We start from the raw sequence: 24,167 nt of genomic DNA, 5'->3' as shown, positions 1-24,167 counted from the left end.
AGTTCCCCAAAAGCTGACAAGCCATTATTAAGAAATCAAAGTAAGCAGGAAGTTTTAAATGACTTCACAAAATTGCGTGAGCCTCTACCACATGTTAGGCAAGGAAAGAGCTTCCTAGTTCTCCCCTATAATATCACTTGTTCCCTTTACTTGGAAAATTGCTAAATGCCCCTATCAGACAGAAGTCCTGCTGCTGATGCAAACTGACTGTATAAGTTCCATCTTGTTGAGCTGTCCTACCATGAGATAAACTGTTATTTATTATTATCATCATCATCTAACATCTTTTGAGAACTTCCTGTGAACTGGGCCCTGTTGAAGCATGTTGTGTGCATTCTTTCATTTAATCTGCATGACAGCCCTATACAAGGGTCCTATTACTATCTCCAATTTAGAGATGATGAAGCTGAGACTCAGCAGGTGAAGAGGACAGCATTATCTTGATACCAAAACTGGACAAAGACACTATAGGAAAACTACAGACCAGTATTTCTTATGAACACTGATACCAAGATCCTCAACAAAATATGAGCAAACTGAAGCCATCAGTACATTAAAAGGATTATACACTATGACCAGATGGGATTGATTCCTGGAATGAAGAAGTGATGGTTCAACATATGAAAATCAATCCATGTAATATATCACATTAACAGAAAGAAGGAAAAAAAGTGATCATCTCAATTGATGTAAAAAAAGCATGTGACAAAATGCAACACTCTTTCCTGATAAAAGCACTCAACAAAAAGGAAATAGAAGGGAATTACTTCAACATGATAAAGGCCAAATATGAAAAGTTTGCAGGTGGCGTCATACTCAAAGGTGAAAGACTGAAAGCTTTTTTCTAAAATCAAGAACAAGATGCCTGCTTTTACCACTTCCATTCAACAAACTACTGGAAGCCTTAGCCAGACCAAATAAGCAAGAAAAAGGAATAAAGGAATCCAAATTGGAAAGGAAGAAGTAAAATGATCTCTGTTCAGAAACTACATGATCTTATATGTACTAAATCCTAAAGTATCCATGAAAAAACAACCCTGTTAGAACTAATAAACAAAATTCAGTAGCAAAGCGGTAGGATACAAAATCAACACACAAACACTGGTTGTATTTCTATATAGTCACAATGAACAATCTGAAAAGGAAGTTAAAAAAATAATTTCGGAGACTTCCCTGGCGGTCCAGTGTTAAGATGCTGCGATTCCACTGCAGGGGGCGGAAGTTTGATTACTGGTCAGGGACTAAGATCCCACCAGCGGCACAGCGCAGCCAAAATTTTTTTAAAAGTTAAAAGAGGAAATGATTTCATTTAAAATAGCATCAAAAAGAATAATACTTTAGAATAAATTTAACCAAGGTGGTAAAAGATGTATACACTGAAAACTATAAAGTGTTGCTGGTAGAGATTAAAGAAGAGACAAATAAATGGAGAGACACTCTGTATTCACAGTATTGAAAGACTTATATTGTTTAAGATGCCATTACTACCCAGAAGGATCTACAGAGTCAATGCAATCCTTATCAAAATCCCAATAGCAATTTTCGTAGAAACAGAAAAATACATTCTAAAATTCATACGGAATCTCAATGGAACTGAATAGTCAAAACGATCGTGAAAAAGAAAAAGTTGGAGGTCTCACACTTACTGATTTCAAAACTTACTTTTGATAGGTGCAAAGCTACACTAATCGAAACAGTGTGATACTGACATAAGGTCAGGCATATAGACCAATGGAACAGGATGGACAGCACAGAAATAAACCTTTGCATGTATGGTCAAATGATTTTCCCCAAGGCTGCTAAGATCATCCAGTGGGTGAAAGAACAGTATTTTCAACAACTGATGCTAGGAAAAACTGCAAAAGAATTACGTTAGACTCTTACCTTACACTGTATACAAAAAATAACTCAAAGAGGATCAAAGACTTATTGCTGTGCTTGCTCAGTCCTGTCTGACTCTCTGTGACCTCATGGACTCTAGCTCACCAGGCTCCTCTGTCCATGGGATTTTTCCAGGCAAGAATACTGGAGTCAGTTGCCATTTCCTCCTCCAGGGAATCTTCCCGACTCAAGGATTGAACCCATGTCTTCTGAGTCTCCTGCACTGCAGGAGGATTCTTTACCACTGAGCCACTGCGGAAGCCTGGCTCAAAGACTTAAACATAGCTTACAACTATAAAACTTTTAGAGGAAAACATAGGAGGAAAGCTTTATGACATCGGATTTGGTAATGCTTTTTTGGATATGGTACCAAAAGCATAGGCAACAAAAATAAAACAGATAAATTCAACTATATAAAAATTTAAAACTTCTATGAATCAAAGGACACAATTAACAGGGTGAAAGGCCATCTACAGAATGGGAGAAAATACTTGCAAATCATGTAACTGAAAAAGGGTTAATATCAAGAATATGAGGCTTCCCAGGCGGTGTTAGTGGTAAAGAATCCACTTGCCAATGTGGGAGCTGTAAAAGACACGGGCCGACCCCTGGGTCGGGAAGATCTTCTGGAGGAGGGAGTGGCAGCCCACTCCAGTATTCCTGCCTGGAGAATCCCATGGACGGAGGAGCCTGGTGGGCTACGCTCCATGGGGTCGCAAAGAGTTGGACTCTGAAGAGACTTAGCATGCACACACATCAAGAATATAAAGGGACTTCCCTGGTGGTCCAGTGGTTAAGAATCTATTTTCCAATGCAGGGGACATGGATTTGATCCCTGGTCAGGGAACTAAGATCCCACGTGCTATGGGGTAACTAAGCTTGCATGCTATAACTACTGAGCCCAAGCACCACAACCAGAGAGAAGGCCAGGCACCACACTGAAGAGCTCGTGTGCTGCTCCCACGTGCTACAACTAAGGCCTGACACAGCCAAGTAAATACATAAATATTTTAAAAAGAATATATAGAGAACTCCTATAACTCAATAACAAAACACCCCAAATAACCTGATCGAATACGGCAAAGAACTGGAATAGAGATATCTCTAAAGAAGATACACAAATGGCCAACAAACAGAAAAGATGCTCAACATTACTAATCATTATGGTAATGCAAATCAAAACCACGAGATATCACCTCATACCACCTGGATGGCTATTATCAAAAACAAGCGAACAACGGAAAATGACATGTGTTGGCAAGGATGTGGAGGAAGTGGAACACTTAGGCACTGCTGAGAATGTAAAATGGTGCAGCTGATATGAAAAATAGTATGGTGGCTTCTCAAAAATTTTAGTATAAAATTATCATATGATCCAGCGAGTCCACTTCTGGGCATATACCCGAAAGAACTGAAATCAGGAACTTGAAGAGACATCTGTGTGCTCGTGTTTATGGCAGCATGATTCACAGTTGGGCTTCCCTGGTGGCTCAGACAGTAAAGAATCTGCCTGCAAGGCGGGAGACCCGGGTTCAGTCCCTGGGTTGGGAAGATCCCCTGGAGAAGCGAATGCCAACTCACTCCAGTATTCTGACCTGGAGAATTCCATGGAGAGAGGTTATAGTTCATGGGGTCGCAAAGAGTCAGACACGACTGAATGACTAACACTAACTATTCACAATTGCCAAAAGGTGGAAGCAACCCATGTGTCCATCGACTGATGACTGGATAAGCAAAATGTGACCCATCCATGGAGTGGAATATTATTCAGCTTTAAGAGCTGGGCTCAAGTTCAGCTCTCTCATTTCCTAGCAGGGTGACCTTGGGCAAGTGATACCTCAGTTTCCTCATCTGTAAATGAGGGTAACATTAGGACAGTCTTATAAGTTATTGGTGACATAATACATATAAAAGCATGTATGTTTTTAGAAGAAAACATAGAGCGAATGCAAAGTGTTCTCTTGGGAGCAGGAGGATGTGCTCTGGAGTCGGAAAGCCTGGAGTTCAAGCCCCACCGCTGCTGCTCTCCAGCTGGGCAGCCCAGGGCATGGGTCTTTGCTTCTCTGCTGTTGCTCCTTGAGCTGTAAAAGTGAGTTTCATAAGCTAGGCTTCACAGAATTGACAAAAGGTACTGCTTGATGAAGTGTTCAAAGTAGTAGGAAAACATTTTTGAAATTAATGTGTGTGTATGTTCTTGGCTGTCCTGTCTGTCCCCTTACCCCAGCCCCCCACTGCCTCAGAAAGCGATGGAGTGCAGAAATAGTAGGAAAACAGGGTTTTCAAAAGAATAAGCATATGAAGAAATGGCCAGGGGCTGGTGGGACGGCGAGTCTGGGAGTGGAATGAAACAGGAAGCTTCTCTGCTTCCCCACCGGCTGGATCCTCCCTCCTGGTCTCCCTGGGAGAGCCCTGGGGATAAGCAAGGCTTCACAGAGGCTGGTACCAGCGCCCCAGCCTCTCTCTGTGACCTCAGGCAGGATCCTCAGCCTATCTGTGCCCCAGTGACCTCACTGGGGCATCCTACAGCCCTTACCACCTAAGGATGGAATGAGTTAATACACTCGAAAGTGCAAAGAGCAGGGCCTGGCACGAAGCAAGCCCTCAATAACCATCAGCTGTCTCTGTTATTAACGCCCCTGACCCAGCAACAGCTTCCTGGCTCCCTCACCTCTCTGCTTCCAGGTCTCCACACCAGGCTCCTCTCCCCTCAGACGCTCCCTGGGATTCTAGGGTTGTATATGTTTCCTCCTCAGTCTGTTTCTATGGGCTGGGGCTGCTGCACCACCCCTTGGACTCTTGGATGTGTATTTTCAACCCCTGGTTCATCTCCAGGTCCCAAACGGCCCGGTGGCTTCCTGAATGCTGAGGTGCTCATTCAACAATCCTGCCCCCTCCATTCTTGATAATCATATCACCCTCCAGCTCATCCAGCCATGTTTCTCCATGGCCCCTGTTGTTGACCCACTGCTTCTCCCAAAAAACTGTCAAACCAGTCCCATAGCAATGGTCCAGGCAGGAGGGAGTATTAATGCGGTGGGCAGAATGGTTTCTCAAAGATGTTGTTCAGTCAGTAAGTCGTGTCTGACTCTTTGTGATTCCATGGACTGCAGCACCCCAGGCTCCTCTGTCCTCCACTATCTCCCGGAGTTTGCTCAAATCCACGTCCATTGAGTCAGTGATGCTATCTAACCATCTCTTCCTCTGCTCTCCTCTTCTCCTTTTGCCTTCAATCTTTCCCAGCATCAGGGTCTTTTCCAATGAGTCAGTTCTTCCAGTCAGATGGACAATGTACTGGAGTTTCAGCTTCAGCATCAGTCCTTCCAATGAATATTCAGGGTTAATTTCCTTTTGGATTGACTGTTTTGATCTCCTTGCAGTCCAAGGGACTCTCAAGAGTCTTCTCAATCCACAGTTTGAAAGCATCAGTTCTTCGGTGCTCAGCCTTCTTTATGGTCCAACACTCACATCCATACATGACTATTGGAAAAACCATAGCTTTGACTCAAAAATGTCCACGCCCTGATCTCTGAAAATATAATCCATTATGTGGCAAAAGGGACCATGCAGATGTAATCAGTGATCTTAAAAGAGGAAGGCTATCCTAGGTTATCCAAGAGGGAGCAGAGAACTTACTCTGGCTAGTTTGGAAAGAAGAGATGGGCTCTTGCTGTGCCTTCACTTAGCCCCAATGCGCCTCTTCCGGGAACGGAACTAGTAGTAAGGAATCCATCTGCCAATGCAGGAGACACAAGGGATGCAGGCTCCATCCCTCGGTCAAGAAGATCCCCTGCAGCAGGAAATGGCAACCCACCCCATTATCCTTGCCTGAAAAATCCCATGGACAGAGGAGTCTGGCAGGCTACAGTCCACGGGGTCGCTAAGAGTGAGCTGCTGCTGCTGCTGCCAAGTCGCTTCAGTCGTGTCCTACTCTGTGCGACCCCATAGACGGCAGCCCACCAGGCTCCCCCATCCCTGGGGTTCTCCAGGCAAGAACACTGGAGTGGGTTGCCATTTCCTTCTCCAATGCATGAAAGTGAAAAGTGAAAGTGAACCACGCACACACATCTCCTCCTTACCCAGATCCCCACTAGATGGCGCCATCTCAGCCTGTGGTGTGAATGAGGCTCACTAGACTATACCAGGGACGGTGGAGCCTGATGGGCTGCCGTCTATGGGGGTCGCACAGAGTCGGACACGACTGAGGCAACTTAGCAGCAGCAGCAGCAGCAGCAGACTATACCTATATGTTTCCTGACAACCCCACCCTGGATTCCACAGGGTGCAATCTCCCTAGCTTAGCCAATTACCTTGTCACCTCAGTTAACCTTCAAGGAATTTCTAATATTTAGATATTAGATGTTCCCAAAGCTAAATTTACACGCAAAAAGCTTTTTAGCTTCTTTTTTAGAAGCTTGAGTCAGCCCAGTCTGAAACTCAGCCCCACCTCCCCAGGCCAGCTATGTGATTTGAGCAAGTCCCTTAACTTTCCTGAGTTCCACTTCCACATCTTCAAATGAGGATAATAATGATAAGAGCAGTTCTTACCTGCACAGGATTTGTTTTGAGGATATAATTTTATAAAAATATAAAGAATATACATAGAAGATACATAAAGTCATGAGAGAGATGATAAGCAGTCCATAAATACATGCTATAGCTTTTGTGTATTCTGTATGCTATTCAAAAGATTATGATCTTTCTTTCACCTCGTATCAATCAGAATGGTTACTATAAGCAACAACAACAGGAAATAACAAGTGTTGGTAAGGATGTTGGGAAGGTAAAAGCCCTGTGCACTGTTGGTGAGGATATAAATTAGTGCAGCTGCTATGGAAAACAGCATGGCAGTTCCTCAAACAACTAAAAATAAAATTATCATGTGATCCAGCAAGTCCACTTTTGGGTATATACCCCAAAGAACTGAAAGTAGAGGCATGAAGAGATATTTATACACCCACGTTCATAGCATTGTTTGCAACAGCCAAAAGGTAAAAACAACCCAAGTGTCCACTGGTAGATGAACGAATAAACAAAATGTGGCAAATCCATACAATGAAATATTATTCAGCCTTAGAAAGGAAGGAAATTCGGATACACGCGACACCATGGATGAACCCTGAGGTCACCGTTGTTGTTTTTCAGTTGCCAAGTCGTATCTCTTTACGACCCCATGGCCGGCAGCATGCCAGGCTTCTCTCTCCTTCACTCCGTGAAATTAAGCCAGTCATGGAAAGACAAATACTATATGACTGTACTTCTGTGAGGCACCCAGAGGGGTCAAGTGCATAGAGACAGAAAGCAGAATGGTGGTTGCTGGGGGCTGGGAGGCGGGGGGATGGGGAGTGGTTTCATGGGGACCGGGTTTCAGTTCTGCAAGATGAAACATGTTCTGGCGATGCATGGGGGTGAAGGGTTGCACAACAACGCAAACATATTTAATGCCACTGAACTGTACACTTTAAGAAAGTAGTTAAGATGGCAGACTTTGTGTTACGTGCATTTTATCACAATAAAATGATGAGAGTATATACGATCTAGTCCTTTCCTCTGAACTTTTTCCTCTTGGAAGCCTTCCACCTCCAAGTGAAAAAGCAGCCCCATCAACCGCTGTGGTGGGAACTGACCAATGAAATCAGCTGCCAGTTCTCAAACAGGGGACAAAAAAATTCCCCGAGGACTGGTGAGATCAGACAGGTGAACTCCCAGAGTTAGGAGCACGTGGGCAGGAGTCAGGGGTAGGACGGGTGGTGGTGGGGAACGGGGTGGGATAGGCGTGCAGTCCAGGTAGGATGACACGGCGGGTGGGGGTTACAGATGGGGAGTCAGCAAGTGCACCCCTCCTCAGGTCTGCTTCATTCCATGGGTTTCCCCACAGAGTCCAATCGTTACCTTACATCTCAAAGTGCAGGTGTTCACTCAGAATAAGAGAGTGTGAACAAAAATGACACGGGTACCAGACTTCACCCTGCAGATCACCGAAGATCCAGTGGGTGGACAACACCCTGGGGAGGGAGTGGGAGAGGGATGCCCGCTGCTGGCAGGACCCCGCATCTGGGAACCTCTGGTGGGCAATGTGGCCGCGCTCATCTGAGTTACGGCCGTACGTGTCCCTGGACACAGCAGACGCACCTTCCCATCCGTGAAGTGCTGATAAACAGACAATTCCAGCACTCTTGTTTGACAATAATAAACAAGATGCTGATGTCAGAAATCTTTGTACAGACATAAATTTACATTTCTTTTAGAGGAAAAAATGCTTGGGTAAATTTGCTTGTTGTTATTGTTCAGTCGCTCAGTCGTGTCTGACTCTTTGCGACCATATGCAGTATAACACACCAGGCCTCCCTATCTTTCACTATCTCCCAGAGCTTGCTCAAACTCATGTCCACCCAGTCAGTGATGCCATCCAAACATTTCATCCTCTGTCATCCCCTTCTCCTCCTGCCTTCAATTTTTCCCAGCATCAGGGTCTTTTCCAATGAGTCGGCTCTTCCCATCAGGTGGCCAAATTATTGAAGCTTCAGCTTCAGCATCAGTCCTTCCAATGAATATTCAGGACTGATTTCCTATAGGATTGACTGATTTGATTTCTTTGCAGTCCAAGGGACTCTCAAGAGTCTTCTCCAACACCACAGTTCAAAAGCATCAGTGCTCAGTGCTCAGCCCTCTTTATGGTCCAACTCTCACATCCATACATGACTACTGGAAAAACCATAGCTTTGACTAGATGGACCTTTGTTGGCAAAGTAATGTCTCTGCTTTTTAATACGCTGTCTAGGTTGGCCATAGTTTTTCTTCCAAGGAGCAAGTTTCTTTAAATTTCATGGCTGTAGTCACCATCTGCAGTGATTTTGGAGCCCAAGAAAATAATCTTTCACTGTTTCCATTGTTTTCCCATCTATCTGTCATGAAGTGATGGGACCAGATGACATGATCTTCATTTTTTGAATGTTGGGTTTTAAGCCAGCTTTTTCACTCTCCTTTTCACCTGCATCAAGAGGCTCTTTAGTTCCGTTTCACTTTCTGCCATGAGGGTAGAGTCATCTGCATATCTGAGGTTATTGATATTTCTCCCTGCAATCTTGATTTCATCTTGTGCTTCATCCAGCCCGGCATTTCGCATGATGTACTACTCTGCATATAAGTTAAATAAGCAGGGTGATAATATACAGCCTTGACGTACTCCTTTCTCAATTTGGAACCAGTCCATTGTTCCATGTCTGGTTCTAACTGCTTCATGACCTGCACACAGGTTTCTCAGGAGGCAGGTCAGGTGGTCTGGTACTCCATCTCTTTAAGAATTTTCCAGTGTGTTGTGATCCACACAAAGGCTTTAACATAGTCAATGAAGCAGAAGTAGATGTTTTTCTGGAATTGTCTTGTAAGAAAATTAAAAAATAAAAAAGAGTATGATGTCGACTCTGGTTCTTTTCTAAGAGGCAGCCTAGCACCGGCAGGTGCCAGGGTCAGAGACAAGAGCCACCTGGTCATACGGATTCTGGTCGGTGTGAGAGCAAGCCTCGGATCCCCTCTGAGAAGCGCTGACACAGGCTGGACAGATCGCTCCACCCATGAGAAGGAGCAGTCCCAGGACACTGGTCACTGAGGGTTAGAGGTGCGGGCATCAGCATGTCATCCCCCGGGCATTTCTGTCCTTTCTCCTTCTCTTCCATCTCCACCCTCCCAGCCACAGCTCTGAAATGACTTGGGCTGTCCTACAGCTCAGTCTTCTAGGGGATCCCAGAACCTCCCCAGGATGGGACTGGGGGTGTCCCTTAAACGGGGAGTCCTTACACGGTCAGCCCTTCACTGTTTAACCTTTGCTTCTCTCTTCCTCAAAACAAACGTTATTGAAATAATACACACACACACACACACACACAAGCAGGAGCTCCCGGAACATCAGAAGGGAAGAAGCACCGATCAAGAAGGAACAGGAAAGGAACACTGGTGGTTCTCAAAGTGTGGTCCTGGAACCAATTCCAGGGGACCCCACTCTGACCTGAACCTGGGGAGCATATAAATATGAAGATTCCTGGGCCTTACCCCAACCCCACTGGGATCAGAATGTCCAGGAGCCCATGTTTAACAAGCACTCTTATATAGAGTGTTTATACACTCTTACACAAAACGGTGGCTCAGATGGTAAAGAATCTGCAATGCAGGAGACCCAGGTTTGATTTCTGGGTCAGGAAGATCCCCTGGACAGGGAAATGGCAACCCACTCCAGTATTCCTGCCTGGAGAATTTCATGGACAGAGGAGCCTGGCAGGCTACAGTCCATGGGGTTGCAAAGAGTCAGATACAACTGAACAACTAACAGTTTCACTTTATACCAATGGAAAATCCAACTGTTGGCTTGTGGTATTTCTTTATTCTAGAAGAAACGAGCCCCTTTCTCAGCAGACTATAGATAATAGCCACATCCAACTCTAAAAAAAATTATAGTTTGCAAGGCACATCAAATCATATAGATTATAATTTGAAAGGTTTAACTCTGAAATGAGCAAGGCTGAGGCTTCGGAGTGTGTAAAATGGGAGGAAGGGAGACTGTGCGCATGGCAGCCAGGATGGGCACTGGCAGGTCTCCTCCTTGCTTGCACATGTGTGTGCTAAGTCGCTTCAGTCACGTCCGACCGTTTGTTACCATATGGACCGTAGCCTGCCAGACTCCTCTGTCCATGGATTCTCCAGGCAAGAATACTGGAGTGGGTTGCCACTTCCTCCTCCAGGGGATCTTCCTGACCCAGGGATCGAACTCATGTCTCTTATGTCTTCTGTGTTGGCACGCGGGTTCTTTACCACCAGAGACACCCAGGAAGCCCACTCCCCCTTGCTTATAGTCCTTCAAATCTTCTTCCACTGCTTTTCAGATAAAGGTCAAAATCCTTAGTGTGACGCGAAGGAGCCCTACTTGTCACTAAGCCCTCCTCCTTTCCGATCTGACTCCTGGACACCCTGGTTTTCTCTCAGTCCCTTGGGTCTACCCCAGGACCTTTGCATATGCTGTTCCCTTCTCCCTTTGTCAAATTCTCTTTGTTCTCCATATTCCTTTGCTTTAGGGCCCCAGTTTTGGAATGGAATTAGCCACACCTTTGTGGGATCATCTGACTTATGTCCCTCTCTCCTGGCAGCTTCCTGATCGCAGGGACCACATCCAGTCCCGCCATCGCTGTATCCCTAGGCTTGCCTTGGTGTTGTAGCTCCGGGTAAATATTGTGGAATGGATGAATGATAAAAGTTCTTACTGTTGACTATGAACAGTTCTCACTAGCCTGGCTATAAACAGGTTTCCTGGGCTTCCCTAGTGGTTCAATGGTTAAGAATCCATCTGCCAATACAGGGAACATGGATTGATCCCTGGTCTGGGAAGATTCCACAGGCTTTGGAGCGACTAAGCCTGTGTGACACAACTTCTGAACCTGTGCTCTAGGCCTATGCTTGGCAACAAGAGAAACCACTGCAACAAGAAGCCTGTGCACCTCAACAAAGAGTAGCCTCCACTCGCTGCAACTCGAGAAAACTTGTGTGCAGCAACCAAGACCTAGCACAGCCAAAAATAAATAAATAAATAAATAAACAGCCTTCCTATTGCCTTTAGGGAATTAAATTTCTTGCAGGATACAGGGAAAAAATCTGGACAGTAAGATCCTGCAGATACCAATATTGATTTTTCCCTGAACCAAATGATTACAAGTGACTTTTATTTTTTTCCTTATACTTTCCTTCGTCCCAATTTTTAAAAACAAGAAGCATGGAACTACTTCCCATTATCGGAAAAAGTAAACAATGTCAAACTATTATAAAACAAACACTCCAAACAATATTTCAGCCTTGCTGAAATAGAACTCTTTAGAAGTGTGACTGCCTATTTTTTAGGATTGATCCAGATAAATAAAACAATCTTTTTTATTTGCTAGATGTAACCTCTGGGTAATTTGAAGGATGACTTTTTTATTAATACATATCCCTGAATCTTGGCTTTGGTGGCTCAGCTGGTAAAGAATCTCCCTGCAATGAGGGAGACCTGCGTTTGATCCCTAGGTTGGGAAGATACCCTGGAAAAGGGAATGGCTACCCACTCCTGGCAAATTCCATGGACTGTATAGTCCATGGGGTCACAAAGAGTTGGACACGACTGAACGACTTTCACTTCCACATCTACTAAATAAGATTCCATTCTGAATCTTATTTAGTAGAATGACTTCTAGTGGCATTAATAACATAAACTATAAATTGACTGCTGAATGATTCCTCAGGATGGGTCACAGCTGATCAAAGGTGATCCTTCTGGAACTTCCCTGATGGCACAGTGGATAAGAATCTGCTTGCCAATGCAGGGGACATGGGTTCGATCTCTGGTCTTGGAAGATCCCACATGCTGGGGAGCAACTGATCCTGTGGGCCACAGCCACTGAGCCCTCCCACTGGAGCCCACAAGCTGCAACTACTGAGCCTGTGTGCCTGGAGCTTGTGCTCTGCAACAAGCGAAGCCTCTGCAATGAGAAGCCTGTGCACCGCAGCAGAGAGTAGACCTCGCTCACCACAGCTAGAGAAATGAAGGCCCAGCACAGCCAAAAATAAACAAATAAATGAATAAAAACTAATTTTAAAAAAATTAGTTTTTTAAACTAATTTAGAAGTGTGACTGCCTATTTATCTCCTATTTACTCCTACTATATCTCCTCCGAACAGAAAGGCCCAATGAAATCAGCAGAGGGGCAATGTTTACCTTGTCATGTTTTATAAAACTGGAAAATGCTGACATGTCTGCAGGTTTCAGTTCTTCCAAGTAGACCCATGTCCCCACACCCCTCTTTAGAGCAACTCTCCTCTGCCAAACCCATTTAAACCATGGGAAGGTGATTCGTCTAAGAGAAGACAGAAGTGCTCATCAGAATTCTATCCCCAAAATGCTTGGCGATTCACGTATCATCTGCACTCCAGGAAGCCAAAATGAGCTCACACTCCTGGAAATGCAACTGATTCCTTCATAAATTAACCTGACTGTTGCTGGTGGTGGTGACTTATTTCTTAAACTAAGTTTGGGGAGCAGTAAGCCATCACTTATTTTTATACAATGAAAGCAACTCAGTTTCTGTCTGCTTAGTAACTGACCTCACTGGTTTCCTTTTCCAAACAGCTTGTTAATGTCAGTGGATCCTCATCTCAACCCTCTGAGGATTCTTCTCTTCTTCTGAGAAGAGTCTCTCCGTCTTGTGAGCCCAAAACAATGACCACTGTGTCTTTTACTGAGCACCACATGCCAGCCTCTTTATGTGCACTTTTCACTTAACCCTCACAACCATCCTGTGAGGTAAGAGGTTTACAGACAGGGAAAATGAGCTCAGAGTGATTAGCCTGGTTTAAATCACTCAGCCACAAAGTAGCCTAATGAGATTCAAACCCAGGTCTGCCTACCTCCAAAGCCTCCACTTTTAAAAATTGCTAGTTTCCTCAAATGGACCATTCTGCTGTGGATGGATAGTCTGGGAGGCTTTGGGCATGTGTGTTGGGTGGGAGGATATACAGGATATCTATAAACTTTTTTCTTAATTTTGCTGTAAGCCTAAAATTGCTCTTTAGAAAATAGTCTTTGAGGAAGAAAAGATGATAGACATTTTATCACATCTTCAAGCAGCTCACTCTCCATGCTCTTTAGGAGAAATACACTATACACTCACGGATGAAACTTATCTGGAAAGGGCAAGTATACATCACCAGTAATAAAATGACCTATTGCATTACCAAAAAAATTACTACAGTTTTTTTAATATCGTAGTTAGGTTCAAAACAGAGATCTCTGTCTCTAGCCAGACAGGAAGTAACATGTGTCCTCAGTCACTCAGTTGTGTCTGACTTTTTTGTGACCCTATGGACTGTAGCTTACCAGGCTCCTCTGATCATAAAATTTTCCAGGAAAGCATACTGGAGTGGGTTGCCATTTCCTTTTCCAGGAGATCTTCCAGACCCAAGGATCGAATCTATATCTCCTACGCTGCAGGTGGATTCTTTACCTCTGAGCCACTGGGGAAGCCCAGAACAGGAAATAAAACCACCCCAAATCTATGCCTTGTTATGATAAAGAAGAAACTGCAATTCTTTTTCTCCCCCCACCCACCCCGAACTTTGCAGACTGCACAGATTTTTCTGTGTCCTTGAAAGGAAACCACATCATGGAGAAGAATCTCAAGGGGAGGTTGTTCATGGAGTTAATTTTAAATCTGTTGAGCTTATGATAAACATAATCAGAAAACTAGGAATAAAAGGGGGAACTTGCTCACTTAGTAAGAACATGTACAAAAAACCTACAGCTTACTTCGTACTTAATGGTGAAAGACTGAATGCTTCCCTTAAGTTCAGGAACAGGCAAATATAAAGATTTATGCTGGGGCCCTGGTGGTTCAGTGGTTAAGTCTGCCTTGCAATGCAGGGGACATGGGTTCAATCCCTGGTCAGGGAACTAAGATCATACTTGCCATGGAGGAACTAAGCCCATGCTGCAACTAGAGTCCATGCATTGCAACGGAAGATCCTGCATGATACAATAAAGATCTTGCATGCTGAAACAAAGACCCAAAGCAGCCAAATAAAATAAATAAATATTTTAAAAATTTATGCCACTCTTTTTCAACAGAGTCCTAGAAGTGTTAAAGAGACAAAAAAAGCAAGGAAAAGGAAATGAAAGGCATTCAGACATCCTTTTCTGAAAGGAGAAATAAAACTAATCTTATTGTAGATGACATGATTGATTGTGTATAAAATCCCAAGAAATCTACAAAAACCCTTATATAGAGAGTTCAGTTAATGTTGCAAGACACTAAGAAGCATACAGAGATCAACTGTATTTCTATACAGTGTCAATGAACATGTAAAAATAAAAAATGAACAAAATAAAAAATATAATACCTTTCGTGTGACAGTGTGCACTAAGTCACTTCAGTCGTGTCTGACTCTTTGCAACGCTATGGACTATACCCTGCCAGGCTCCTCTGTCCATGAGATTCTCCAGGCAAGAATACTGGAGTGGGTTGCCATGCTCTCCTCCAGGGGAATCCTCCCGACCCAGGGATCAAACTCGAGTCTCTCATGTCTCCTGCATTGGCAGGTGGGTTCTTTACCACTAGGGCCACCTGGGAAGCCCAAATACCATTTACAATCACGAGAGAGAGAGAGAGAGAGAGAGAGAGTGAGAGAGAGAGAGAAATGCTGAAGTGTAAATCTAACAAAGCATGTACAGAACTTGTGTGCTAAAAATTACAAAAGACTCATGAGAGACATCAAAGACCACCTGAATCAATGAAGAAATAGACCATGTTCATGAACTGAGAGGCAATGCAGTAGAACATCAATTATTCTCACATTGAATGAAGGACTAAACACAATTCCAATCAAAATTACAGCACGATATTTTGTATATACAGACGGCTTACACTAAAATGTAAATGAAAAGGCAAAGGAACTAGAATAGGTTAAAAAAATTAAAGAAGAATAAAGTGGGAGGAGTCACTCTATCTAATTTAAGACTCACACAGCAATAGGAATCAAGGCTGTGTTATAAAGGTAGAGGGCTTGCCTCAGACATCCATGAAACATACTAGGGAACTCAGAAACAGCCCCTACAGAAGTATGGCTGGATTATTTTTGACAAATTTGCAAAAGCAATTCAATAAGAAAGGATAGTCTTTTTAACAAATGGTTCTGGAACAACTCAATATTCACATGCAATAAAAGTGAACATTGACCTAAATCTCACATCATAAACAAAAGTGAACCCAAAATGGTTCACAGATTTAAACACAAAACTATAAAGCACTTCAAAGAACATATAAGAGAAAATCCTCAGGATCAAGGACTTGGTGGCATGTTCTTAGACATGATACTAAAAGCATGATCTATGAAGCAAAAAAATAATGACCTGGACTTCATCAAAAGTTAAAACTTCTGTTCTGTGAAATATCCTGCTAAGAGAATGAAAAGACAAGCTATGGATGGGAGAAAATATTTGCAAACCATCTCTGATGAGGGACTCATACCTAAAATACCTAAAGAATTCTCAAAACTCAATGGTGAAAAAACAATTGGATTAGAAATGGTTAAAAGACATTAAGAGATATGTCACCAAAGAGGGTATGTAGAAGGCAAATAAGTACACGAGAAGACATTTAACATCACTATTGATTTGGGAAATGCAAATCAAGACTATGATAAGAAACCACTACACACTAAAACAGCTAAAATAAAAAACAGTGTTAATACTAATTGCTGGTGGGGATGCAGAGAAACTTATCTCATACATTGCTGGTGTGACTAAAAAATGGTGCAGCCACCCTGGATAAGATTCTAGCAGTTTCTCCACAAACTGAATATATATTAACATAAATGTTGATCCAAGCAATCATACTCCTGAACATTCATCTCAGAGAAATAAAACTTATATTCACAGAAAAACCTGTTCACAAATGTTTATAGTAGATTTATTTGTAACAGCCCCTAATGGAATCACAATGTCCTTCAATAAGTGAATGGTTAAACAGAGGTGGTACATCCATAACATGGGCTATTACTCAGCAATAAAAGAACCAGCTAATAACCTAGATCGATGTCAAAGTCATTACACTGAGTAAAAAAAAAAAAAAGGCAAAGGTCACAGATGTTAAGATTCCATTTATGTAATATTCTCAAAATGATAAAAATTATAGAGATGAAGAACAGATTAGTGGTTGTTGGGGCTTGGGGATGGTGGTGGGAGAAAGTATTGTGACCATAAAAGGAATATCATGGGACTTTCTTGGTGGTCCAGGTCCAGTAGTGAGATTCTGAGCTCCCAAAGCAGGCGGCCTGTGTTCAACCCCTGGTCAGGGAACTAGATCTCACAAGCTGCACTAAGACCCAGTGCAGCTAAGTAAATAAATACATTAAAAAAAAAAATCACAGGGCAGATCTTTGATGATGGAGTAGTTCTATACACCTTGGTGTGTGTGTGTGTTCAGTTGTTCAGTCGTGTCCAACTCTTTACAACCCCATAGACTGTAGCCCACCAGGCTCCTCTGTCCATGGGATTTTCCAGGCAAGAATACTGGAGCAGATTGCCATTTTCTCCTTTAGGGGGTCTTCCTAACCCAGGGATCAAACCTGCATTTCCTGCAATGGGAGACAGCTTTTTTTTTTTTTTTTTAACCCACTTGAGCTACCTGGGAAGTCAATTCTATATCTTGGTGGCTACACACAAATTCATACATGTGATAAAATGGCACAGAACAATACACACACTTTGTGCCATTCTCTCTCTACTGTTTGTGAACCTATCATTTCAAAATAAAAAGTCTTTTAACAATCTGTTGAGTGAAGCCTGAAAGAGACCTGCCTTTTAAAGTTGTAAATTCCACTGCATTTTTCTTTGAATATTTTAACCTCTAAAATATTGAAATATTTTAAAAGGCTCAAAGCAACTGTTGTGTGTGTGTGTGTGTGTGTGTGTAGCAGAGTTTTATTAAAGTGAAAAATGACAGAGAAAGCTTCGACACAGACATCAGAAGGGGGACACAGAGTACCCCCAAAGCCACTGTTTTGACTAGCTCCTTACTTTCTCCCAATTTCTTTGGCTATCATCAAGCTGGGACGGTGGACCAAGCCACAGCTAACACAGAGAATGAATTGAAATGAGAGGATACTGTGGCTATGCCCAAGGCTTACCCTGATTTACTACTTGGAGGTGGGGGTGGGGGAGGGCCCCGAGGGACCCACAGCAGTCTCTGGAAGCTCTGAAAAGGGTAAGAGGCTATTGGTCAAGCTGGGCACTTCAGGTGGCTCTGGCTGCCAGACCTGGAGCAGGTGAAGGTCAAGCACCAGCTCCATGCCCACCTTCCAAACAGCCCCATCAGGCAGGGGGGGAGGGGATCCTGGGTGGGACATCGCAGAACAGACACGGTCAGCAAAGGACGGAAGGCACCTCTCACTCTGCATCCTGCTCACTCTTATCATGTGAGCCAGGGAGCTCCAGCACATCTGACAACTGGTTACTGGTAGCGCACCGAAGATGAGACGGTTAGACAGCATCATGGACTCAGTGGACGTGAACTGAGCAGACTCGGGGAGATGGTGAAGGACCCGGAGGCCTGGCGTGCTGCGGTCCATGGGGCCGCAAAGAGTAGGACACAACTGAGCAACTGAACGACAACCACAAAGCACACGGAGGAAGGCAGAGGATGTCAGCCAGAGGCTGTGCTTCAGAAGCGGCCAGAGTCCGCAGCGGACTGGACTTCTGTAGAGACGAGGGGCTGGGCAGGAAGAGGTCTTACCTCTAAAACAAGGTCTGAGTCTCCATGCCTTCCAATCGTAGTACTTTTATTCAAGACAAAAAAGCCTTCCACGCTCTTTAGATAGGCTTTCATACTCTCTGCTTTCCCTAGAAAAGGTTTGCAGAAAAAAGTCTGGTTAGAAAAAAAGAGTCCTTTAATTATTCAATATCATATTTAGAATGAATGAAATATACCATGTCACAAGAGGAAAATCAGCAGAGGTAGGAGTGGATAGATGGGTTTAACAATGATCATAATTACAGTTCTTCACATTTTTAAGACTGTCTTCTCAACACTGATATCTGTCATAGCTAAGCTTGGTTCTGATTATCAGAGGACACCCTTTATGCAACTCAGAGCACAAACAAGCAATAGCAAAAACAACCCAACAACAAATCTGAATTCCACTGACAACTGTTTTCCAACTCCCATTAAGCTTAGTTTGAGGTTAGTTATTTGCCATAATCACGTACTAAGAATTACTGACCTACCACTTACTAGTTCTGCGACTCTGGTTGAATTACTTATTCTCTCTGTAAACCTCAGTTTTCTCATCTGTAAAATGGGGCTAGTAATACTCTGTATCACAAAGGGTTTTGTTTAAATGCAGTGATACATGTGAAACATCTAGAATGGTGTTTGCTAAACACACTTTTCTCCTACTGTGACTATTACTATTACTAATCTTGGGTTTCTTGAACTTTGAATCAAGGAACCTCAACCTTCTAAAGAGTTTCTTAAAGTGCAGAGAGTAAATCATCAAGGAAATGGGCATTAGATGATACTTTCAAGTCACTGTACTTTGTTATACATTTAGGTAGAAAAACAGAATGATTTCCAAAGACAAAGTATTAAGATTATAGCTTAGTCAGGACTCTGTACCTACTTTTTCCTGGTGTTTTATTTATGAAAATGTGAAACACACAGAAAAGTTCAAAGAAGTAGATAGTGAATTCCTATATAACCACCACCCAGATTCCACGATTGACCTTTTGCTATATTTACTTTATCACATATCTACCCATGTATCCTTCCATCCATTTTATATTTCAATGCAGTTCAAAGTAAGTCCTATACATGTGTTTTGGTTGTATAGGTTGCTCCCTGGTTGCTTAGGCAGTAAAGAATCCACCTGCAATGTGGGATCCGGGGTTCGATCCCTGGGCTGGGAAGATGCCCTGGAGGAGAGCATGGCCACCCACTTCAGTATCCCTGCCTTTGGCAGGTTCCGAGATGTTGATGACAATTCACATGACGCAATATTTGAATTCCAGTTTGAGAGATGACCAGCTACACAGTGTGACAACCTCCCTCTGAATGCCTTGTAAAGAAAGTCTCTTTTCGCCTGAAAGGTCACTGAAGTGTGAAGCTGTTGTACTGTGGATAAAAGCAAAAGCCATTTAGAGGCTTCCACGGTGGTCCAAGATCCTATATGCCACCATGAGGCTCCAAGAACCCACGTGCCACAACTAAGACCAGGTGCAGCCAAACAAGTAAAGGTTTTTTATAAAGAAAAAGGAAAAAACCTACTATTAAAAACAAAACAAAAAACAAACAAATGAAAACAAAAGTCATCTGGGTGTGACTGTAACAGCCCTCTTGTCTGGTTCTGCTTTCCATCAACATCTCCATCATTTCATCCACTACTAAGTATGAGTATGAACCCCTAAGGCACTGGGCTATCCTTTTATAGACATTGCCTCTTTTCATTCTCAGAACAACTCTGCAAGGTAGGTGTCAGTATTGTCCCACTTTACAGATGAGGAAACTGTGACTCAGAGAGGTTAAGGTCACACAATAGTAAGTGTGTGGCAACCCTGGACCTTAGTCTATAACCACTGGACAAACCTCCGGTGTCGCTGGTGGGGCAGAGTCGGGTAGGGGAATTGTGCGATCTGCTGATGCTTGGGACACGCAACAACAGAAAGTCTTCAAAACCAGCATTCTATCTGCTGAAAGGAAGATGAGATCCTACCTGGGGATAAGAGAAATAAAAATAAGCAGGATAGTTTATATCTGTAAACTGTGAGGCCTGTGGATGTCCCACTAATACTGATGCTTCCATATAATGAGAAATTAAATTTATTAAGTTCACTGTCATGAACACAGAGGAAAGACATTTCCTCTTTCCAAACAACCATGCTCTACTGCCTTCAGTTATTAATCTTCATTGGCAGAGCACCATGTTATCCAGCAATTAATCTAAAATGTAAACTTTGAAGAAATGTCTCTGTTGTAGGAAAACCACAGGACAGGCCACTAATTTAAAACTCAAAACTTGGGTCATATATATATTTGTTTTTCAGCTGTCACCCGAGATGACCCCAAAGTTGATGTCTTCTCTGTGCTTAGATGCCCCCCTTTGGGGCAACCTCGTGACCACTGTGGCTAAAGTGAAAGTGAAAGTGAAGTCGTTCAGTCGTGTCTGACTCTTTGCGACCCCGTGGACTGTAGCCCACCAGGCTCCTCTGTCCATGGGATTCTCCAGGCAAGAATACTGTGGCTAAAGGCGCCCTCAATCATGTTATTCCCCTGTTAGTTTTCCCCTGCTGGGTTTCCTTCCTTATACTTATCATTCTCTGACTTTTTCTTGTTCCTTTATTTAGTCTTGTTTGCTGTCTGTTTCTCTTTCACTCACTAAGATATATATTCCTGGAAAACCAGGACTGTGTTGATTTTGTCTTGGGTTTTGGGCCATACTGTATGGCATGTGGGATCTCAGTTTCTGGACCAGGGGTTGAACCCTCTCACCCCCTGCATTGGAAGCGTGGAATCTTAACCACTGGACTGCCAGAGAAGTCCCTTGATTTTGTTAAGAAGCAATTCTTCATGGGTTTCTTGTGCTCATCATATCCATCTTCAGAGCAAAGGCATTGAAAGATTTTGTCCCGCACCATCCTTAAGGATGCTTATATGGCAAACAGCCTGGAGAATAAAGGTTATGTTTATAATAAAGATAATAGCTCCTTCTGAGGCTAAAGTCAGGCAGGTTTGCTAGCAGGCCCTTTCAAAGACTGAGATTTCCTGTTTGGAGTTTCTTATCGGGGACACAGACTCACCACCGAATGCACCAGCAGCCACCTTAGCTGTTCTTCACTACCCCGAGGGACTTTCAGGGCAACAGGAATCCCTGTGCATACGCAGCTCTGGCTGCTGGTTGTGTCTGCTGTGCTGTGAGCAGTCACGTTCTTAGTTTCTGGCCTAGGTGTCTTGCCTTCTGCCAGTACCTATACAGTGGGCAGGCTACTTTCAAACAGGGTGAAACCTCACAGCATTTGCAGTTGTTCTGTGCAGGCCACCATCTCCAGTGCCAGGGCAGTGCCTGGTCAGCAGGTGCTTGGTCAACACTTGCTGACTGACTGAAAATACAAATGACACCTCCAAGCAAGCCAGTGTGGCCAGCGGCTAGGAATCTCTGACAGTAACTACCTTTCATTTTTCCTTTCAGCATTTATCCTAGATAACTTCTTGGAGAACCTAAATTCTATCTCTAGCCTTTGGGCTGGACAAGATTACTCCACCTTAATCTTGCCCTGTGCATCACTTCTTTGTCTGATAACACTGCAGAAAGTAATTTGAATGTGTTTAGCTCTGTGAATTCGTTCTTACTCAGCGCCATGGAGCACCCACTACAATAAAAAGCAAAAGAGCTAAAATCATCTGCATTCCCCCTGACCACTCTGGATGGCTCAGAATTGAGCTACAGGAGCAAAACTTCTTTTGAGGACCATAAAAGGCCTCGAAGTTCCTTAAAGAAAGACAGGTGAGGTAAGAGGTGGGTGGGTGGGCGGGTGTCTGACCATTGGGTGGGTATTGGCTATAAATCAGGGGAAACAAGGGTTCCTCTCAATATCAGCGGTACCCCAAGGACATCCAGAAGCTGGTGCCAAGCAGGGGCCTGAAGTTTCCTCGCAGGCTACCTCGGGGTGGGGGTGGGGGCTGCATTTAGGAAGGAAGGGCTGGTGTTGGGATAGCCTCTCCGGGGTGCTACCGGCGAGCCTGGATCGGAGAGAAGTTCAGCCTCGGGTGGGGCAGGGTCCCCAGCCTACCGCAAGCCCTTGACCTAGCAGGGCTGGCCTCTTCCGGCCCGGGTTTCCGTCCGCCGCCTCCTTAGGTGTCGCTCTCACCTGGCCAGAGGAAGAAGCCCACGTCCCGTCCTCGGCCAAGAGCCCGGCCCGCTCGGGAGGCGCCGGGCTCGCTCCGGGCGAGGCCGCCCGGCCGCGCTCCCGAGGAGTCTCCAGCCGGCGGCCCGCAGCCCGCGCGCCCTCCCGGCCTGTGTACGCGCGTCGCCATGGCAACGCCGCCGGGCCGGCCGCCCGGTGAGGTGAGGGGCGTGGTCTGCGAGGGGCGGTGCGCGGAGAGCATTCGGCGAATTACAGCCTGTGGCAGCTCCGCGATCCTTCCCGGATCCTCAGTCAAGCCCCATTTCACGGATGGGGAAGTTGACTCGGTGGTCACAGAGGTAGTCCAAAGTTTTTCATCGAGGAAGGAGCAGACTCTAGAATCCTTCCTCCTATCCTTTGGTCTAGGCTGGGTGCGTTGGGAGGGGGTGGTCAGGCATGGGAGAGTAATGAGCTGAACTAGATCTGGAGGTTAGTACCCTCCGCCCCTTCCAAATATCTAGTTCTCTCTGTTGCAGAGGAGAAGAGAATAGGGTACGGTGGGGGTGAGGGGGTCCACCACTTCTGGGGGTGGGTGTGGAGACGGGAGATGGGTGGGGAGGAAGGAATAATTTTGAAAGAATGAAGGATTCTCCCACTGTTGTTCAGTCGCTCGGTCGTGTCTGACTCTTTGCGACCCCGTGGACAGCAGCACGCCAGGCTTCTCTGTCCTTCGCTATCTCCCGGGGTTTGCTAGAAAGAGGTTATTTACAAGCCCACGGTCCTACTGTTCTGTCCTTCCCTGTCAGAACTGACTATTCATTCATTTGCTCTTTATTTCTACAAACATCACCTGAGTCCCTACAAGTGTCAGACGGTGGCCCCAGTGTTGACCCGGATCAGATCTTTAAGAAGCGCCCCACCTACCCATCCACGGGCCTAGGACTGGGTCGGGGGGTGGGGGATCGATGGAGTGTGTGGAGAAGACATGCCAATCCCATCTCCTATCGCCTTTTTCAGGTCAACCCCTTCTGCCTGAGAGCAGAACAGCCCTGCTGACCACCTACAGAATGCCCCATTTACCTGGCAGGAAATGACTGACAGGTTGCCCCCAGACAAACTCAAAATATTTATCCAAAAAAGATGAAAGATGGCAGACTCCTTCCTTGTCAATTAGAAGATAAAAGAGAGAGAAATCACAGAGATTGGTGTGGGGTGGAATATACGATAAAGACGCTCACACATGCCTAGACGGCTCTTAGAAATGCAGATTCCCTGGCACAGACCACAGAGATTCTGATTAAGCAGGTCTGGAGCATAGTCCAGGAATGAATCTGATGCATTATTGCCAATTCCTTGTGCATTGTTAAAAGCATGGCAAAACCCCAGGATTTACTCAGCCCTGCAGTTGTGTTGCAAAGACCTGGGCTTCCCTGGTGGCTCAGACAATAAACAATCTGCCTGCAATGCAGGAGACCCAGGTTCTATCCCTGGGTCGGGAAGATACCCTAGAGAAGAGAATGACAACCCACTCCAGTATTCTTGCCTGGAAAATTCCATGGACAGAGGAGCCTGGCGAGCTATAGTCCATGGAGTAGCAAAGAGTCAGACATGGCTGAATGACTAACACTTTCACTTATACTTCGCAGAACCTGTCCCTGGAAATTTCTTCCAGGCCCTCAGTCAGCCTGGAAGATTCTGCCTTCGTTAGTTCCCTTCAACCAGAAAGACTCGAGGAAAGTATGAGGTGTGACCGCAAAGGCCAGGGCCTGAGTGGTAACTTCAAAGGAAGAGGGAGGGTCAGGTTCAACTCCCCAGGAACATTCCTGCTTCTGGGCCTTTGCATTTACTTAACCCGCCTGCCAATGCAGGAGACCTAAGAGAC

The 24,167-nt window shown here is 44.5% G+C and overlaps 1 protein-coding gene across 7 annotated transcripts in view; it reads right to left on the bottom strand.

Annotated features, from left to right (window-relative positions):
• FHAD1 (forkhead associated phosphopeptide binding domain 1) overlaps positions 1-22,386 on the bottom strand; it is a 160,490-nt gene extending 138,104 nt beyond the window's left edge. For all 7 annotated transcript variants that reach the window (XM_040263983.1, XM_040263984.1, XM_040263987.1 and 4 more), the window contains exons 1-2: positions 22,310-22,386; positions 18,183-18,289 (exon numbers count right to left, since the gene is read on the bottom strand). In XM_040263983.1, the coding sequence (XP_040119917.1) occupies positions 18,183-18,275 (93 nt within the window). In that variant the 5' untranslated portion in view covers positions 18,276-18,289; positions 22,310-22,386. The remainder of the gene's footprint in view (positions 1-18,182; positions 18,290-22,309) is intronic.
• Positions 22,387-24,167: the final 1,781 nt, after the last annotated feature.

The sequence above is a fragment of the Oryx dammah genome, unplaced genomic scaffold (genome assembly GCF_014754425.2).
Source record: "Oryx dammah isolate SB20612 unplaced genomic scaffold, SCBI_Odam_1.1 HiC_scaffold_21, whole genome shotgun sequence".
NCBI classification, from domain to species: domain Eukaryota; kingdom Metazoa; phylum Chordata; class Mammalia; order Artiodactyla; family Bovidae; genus Oryx; species Oryx dammah.
This window is presented reverse-complemented; position numbering and strand designations above follow the sequence as displayed.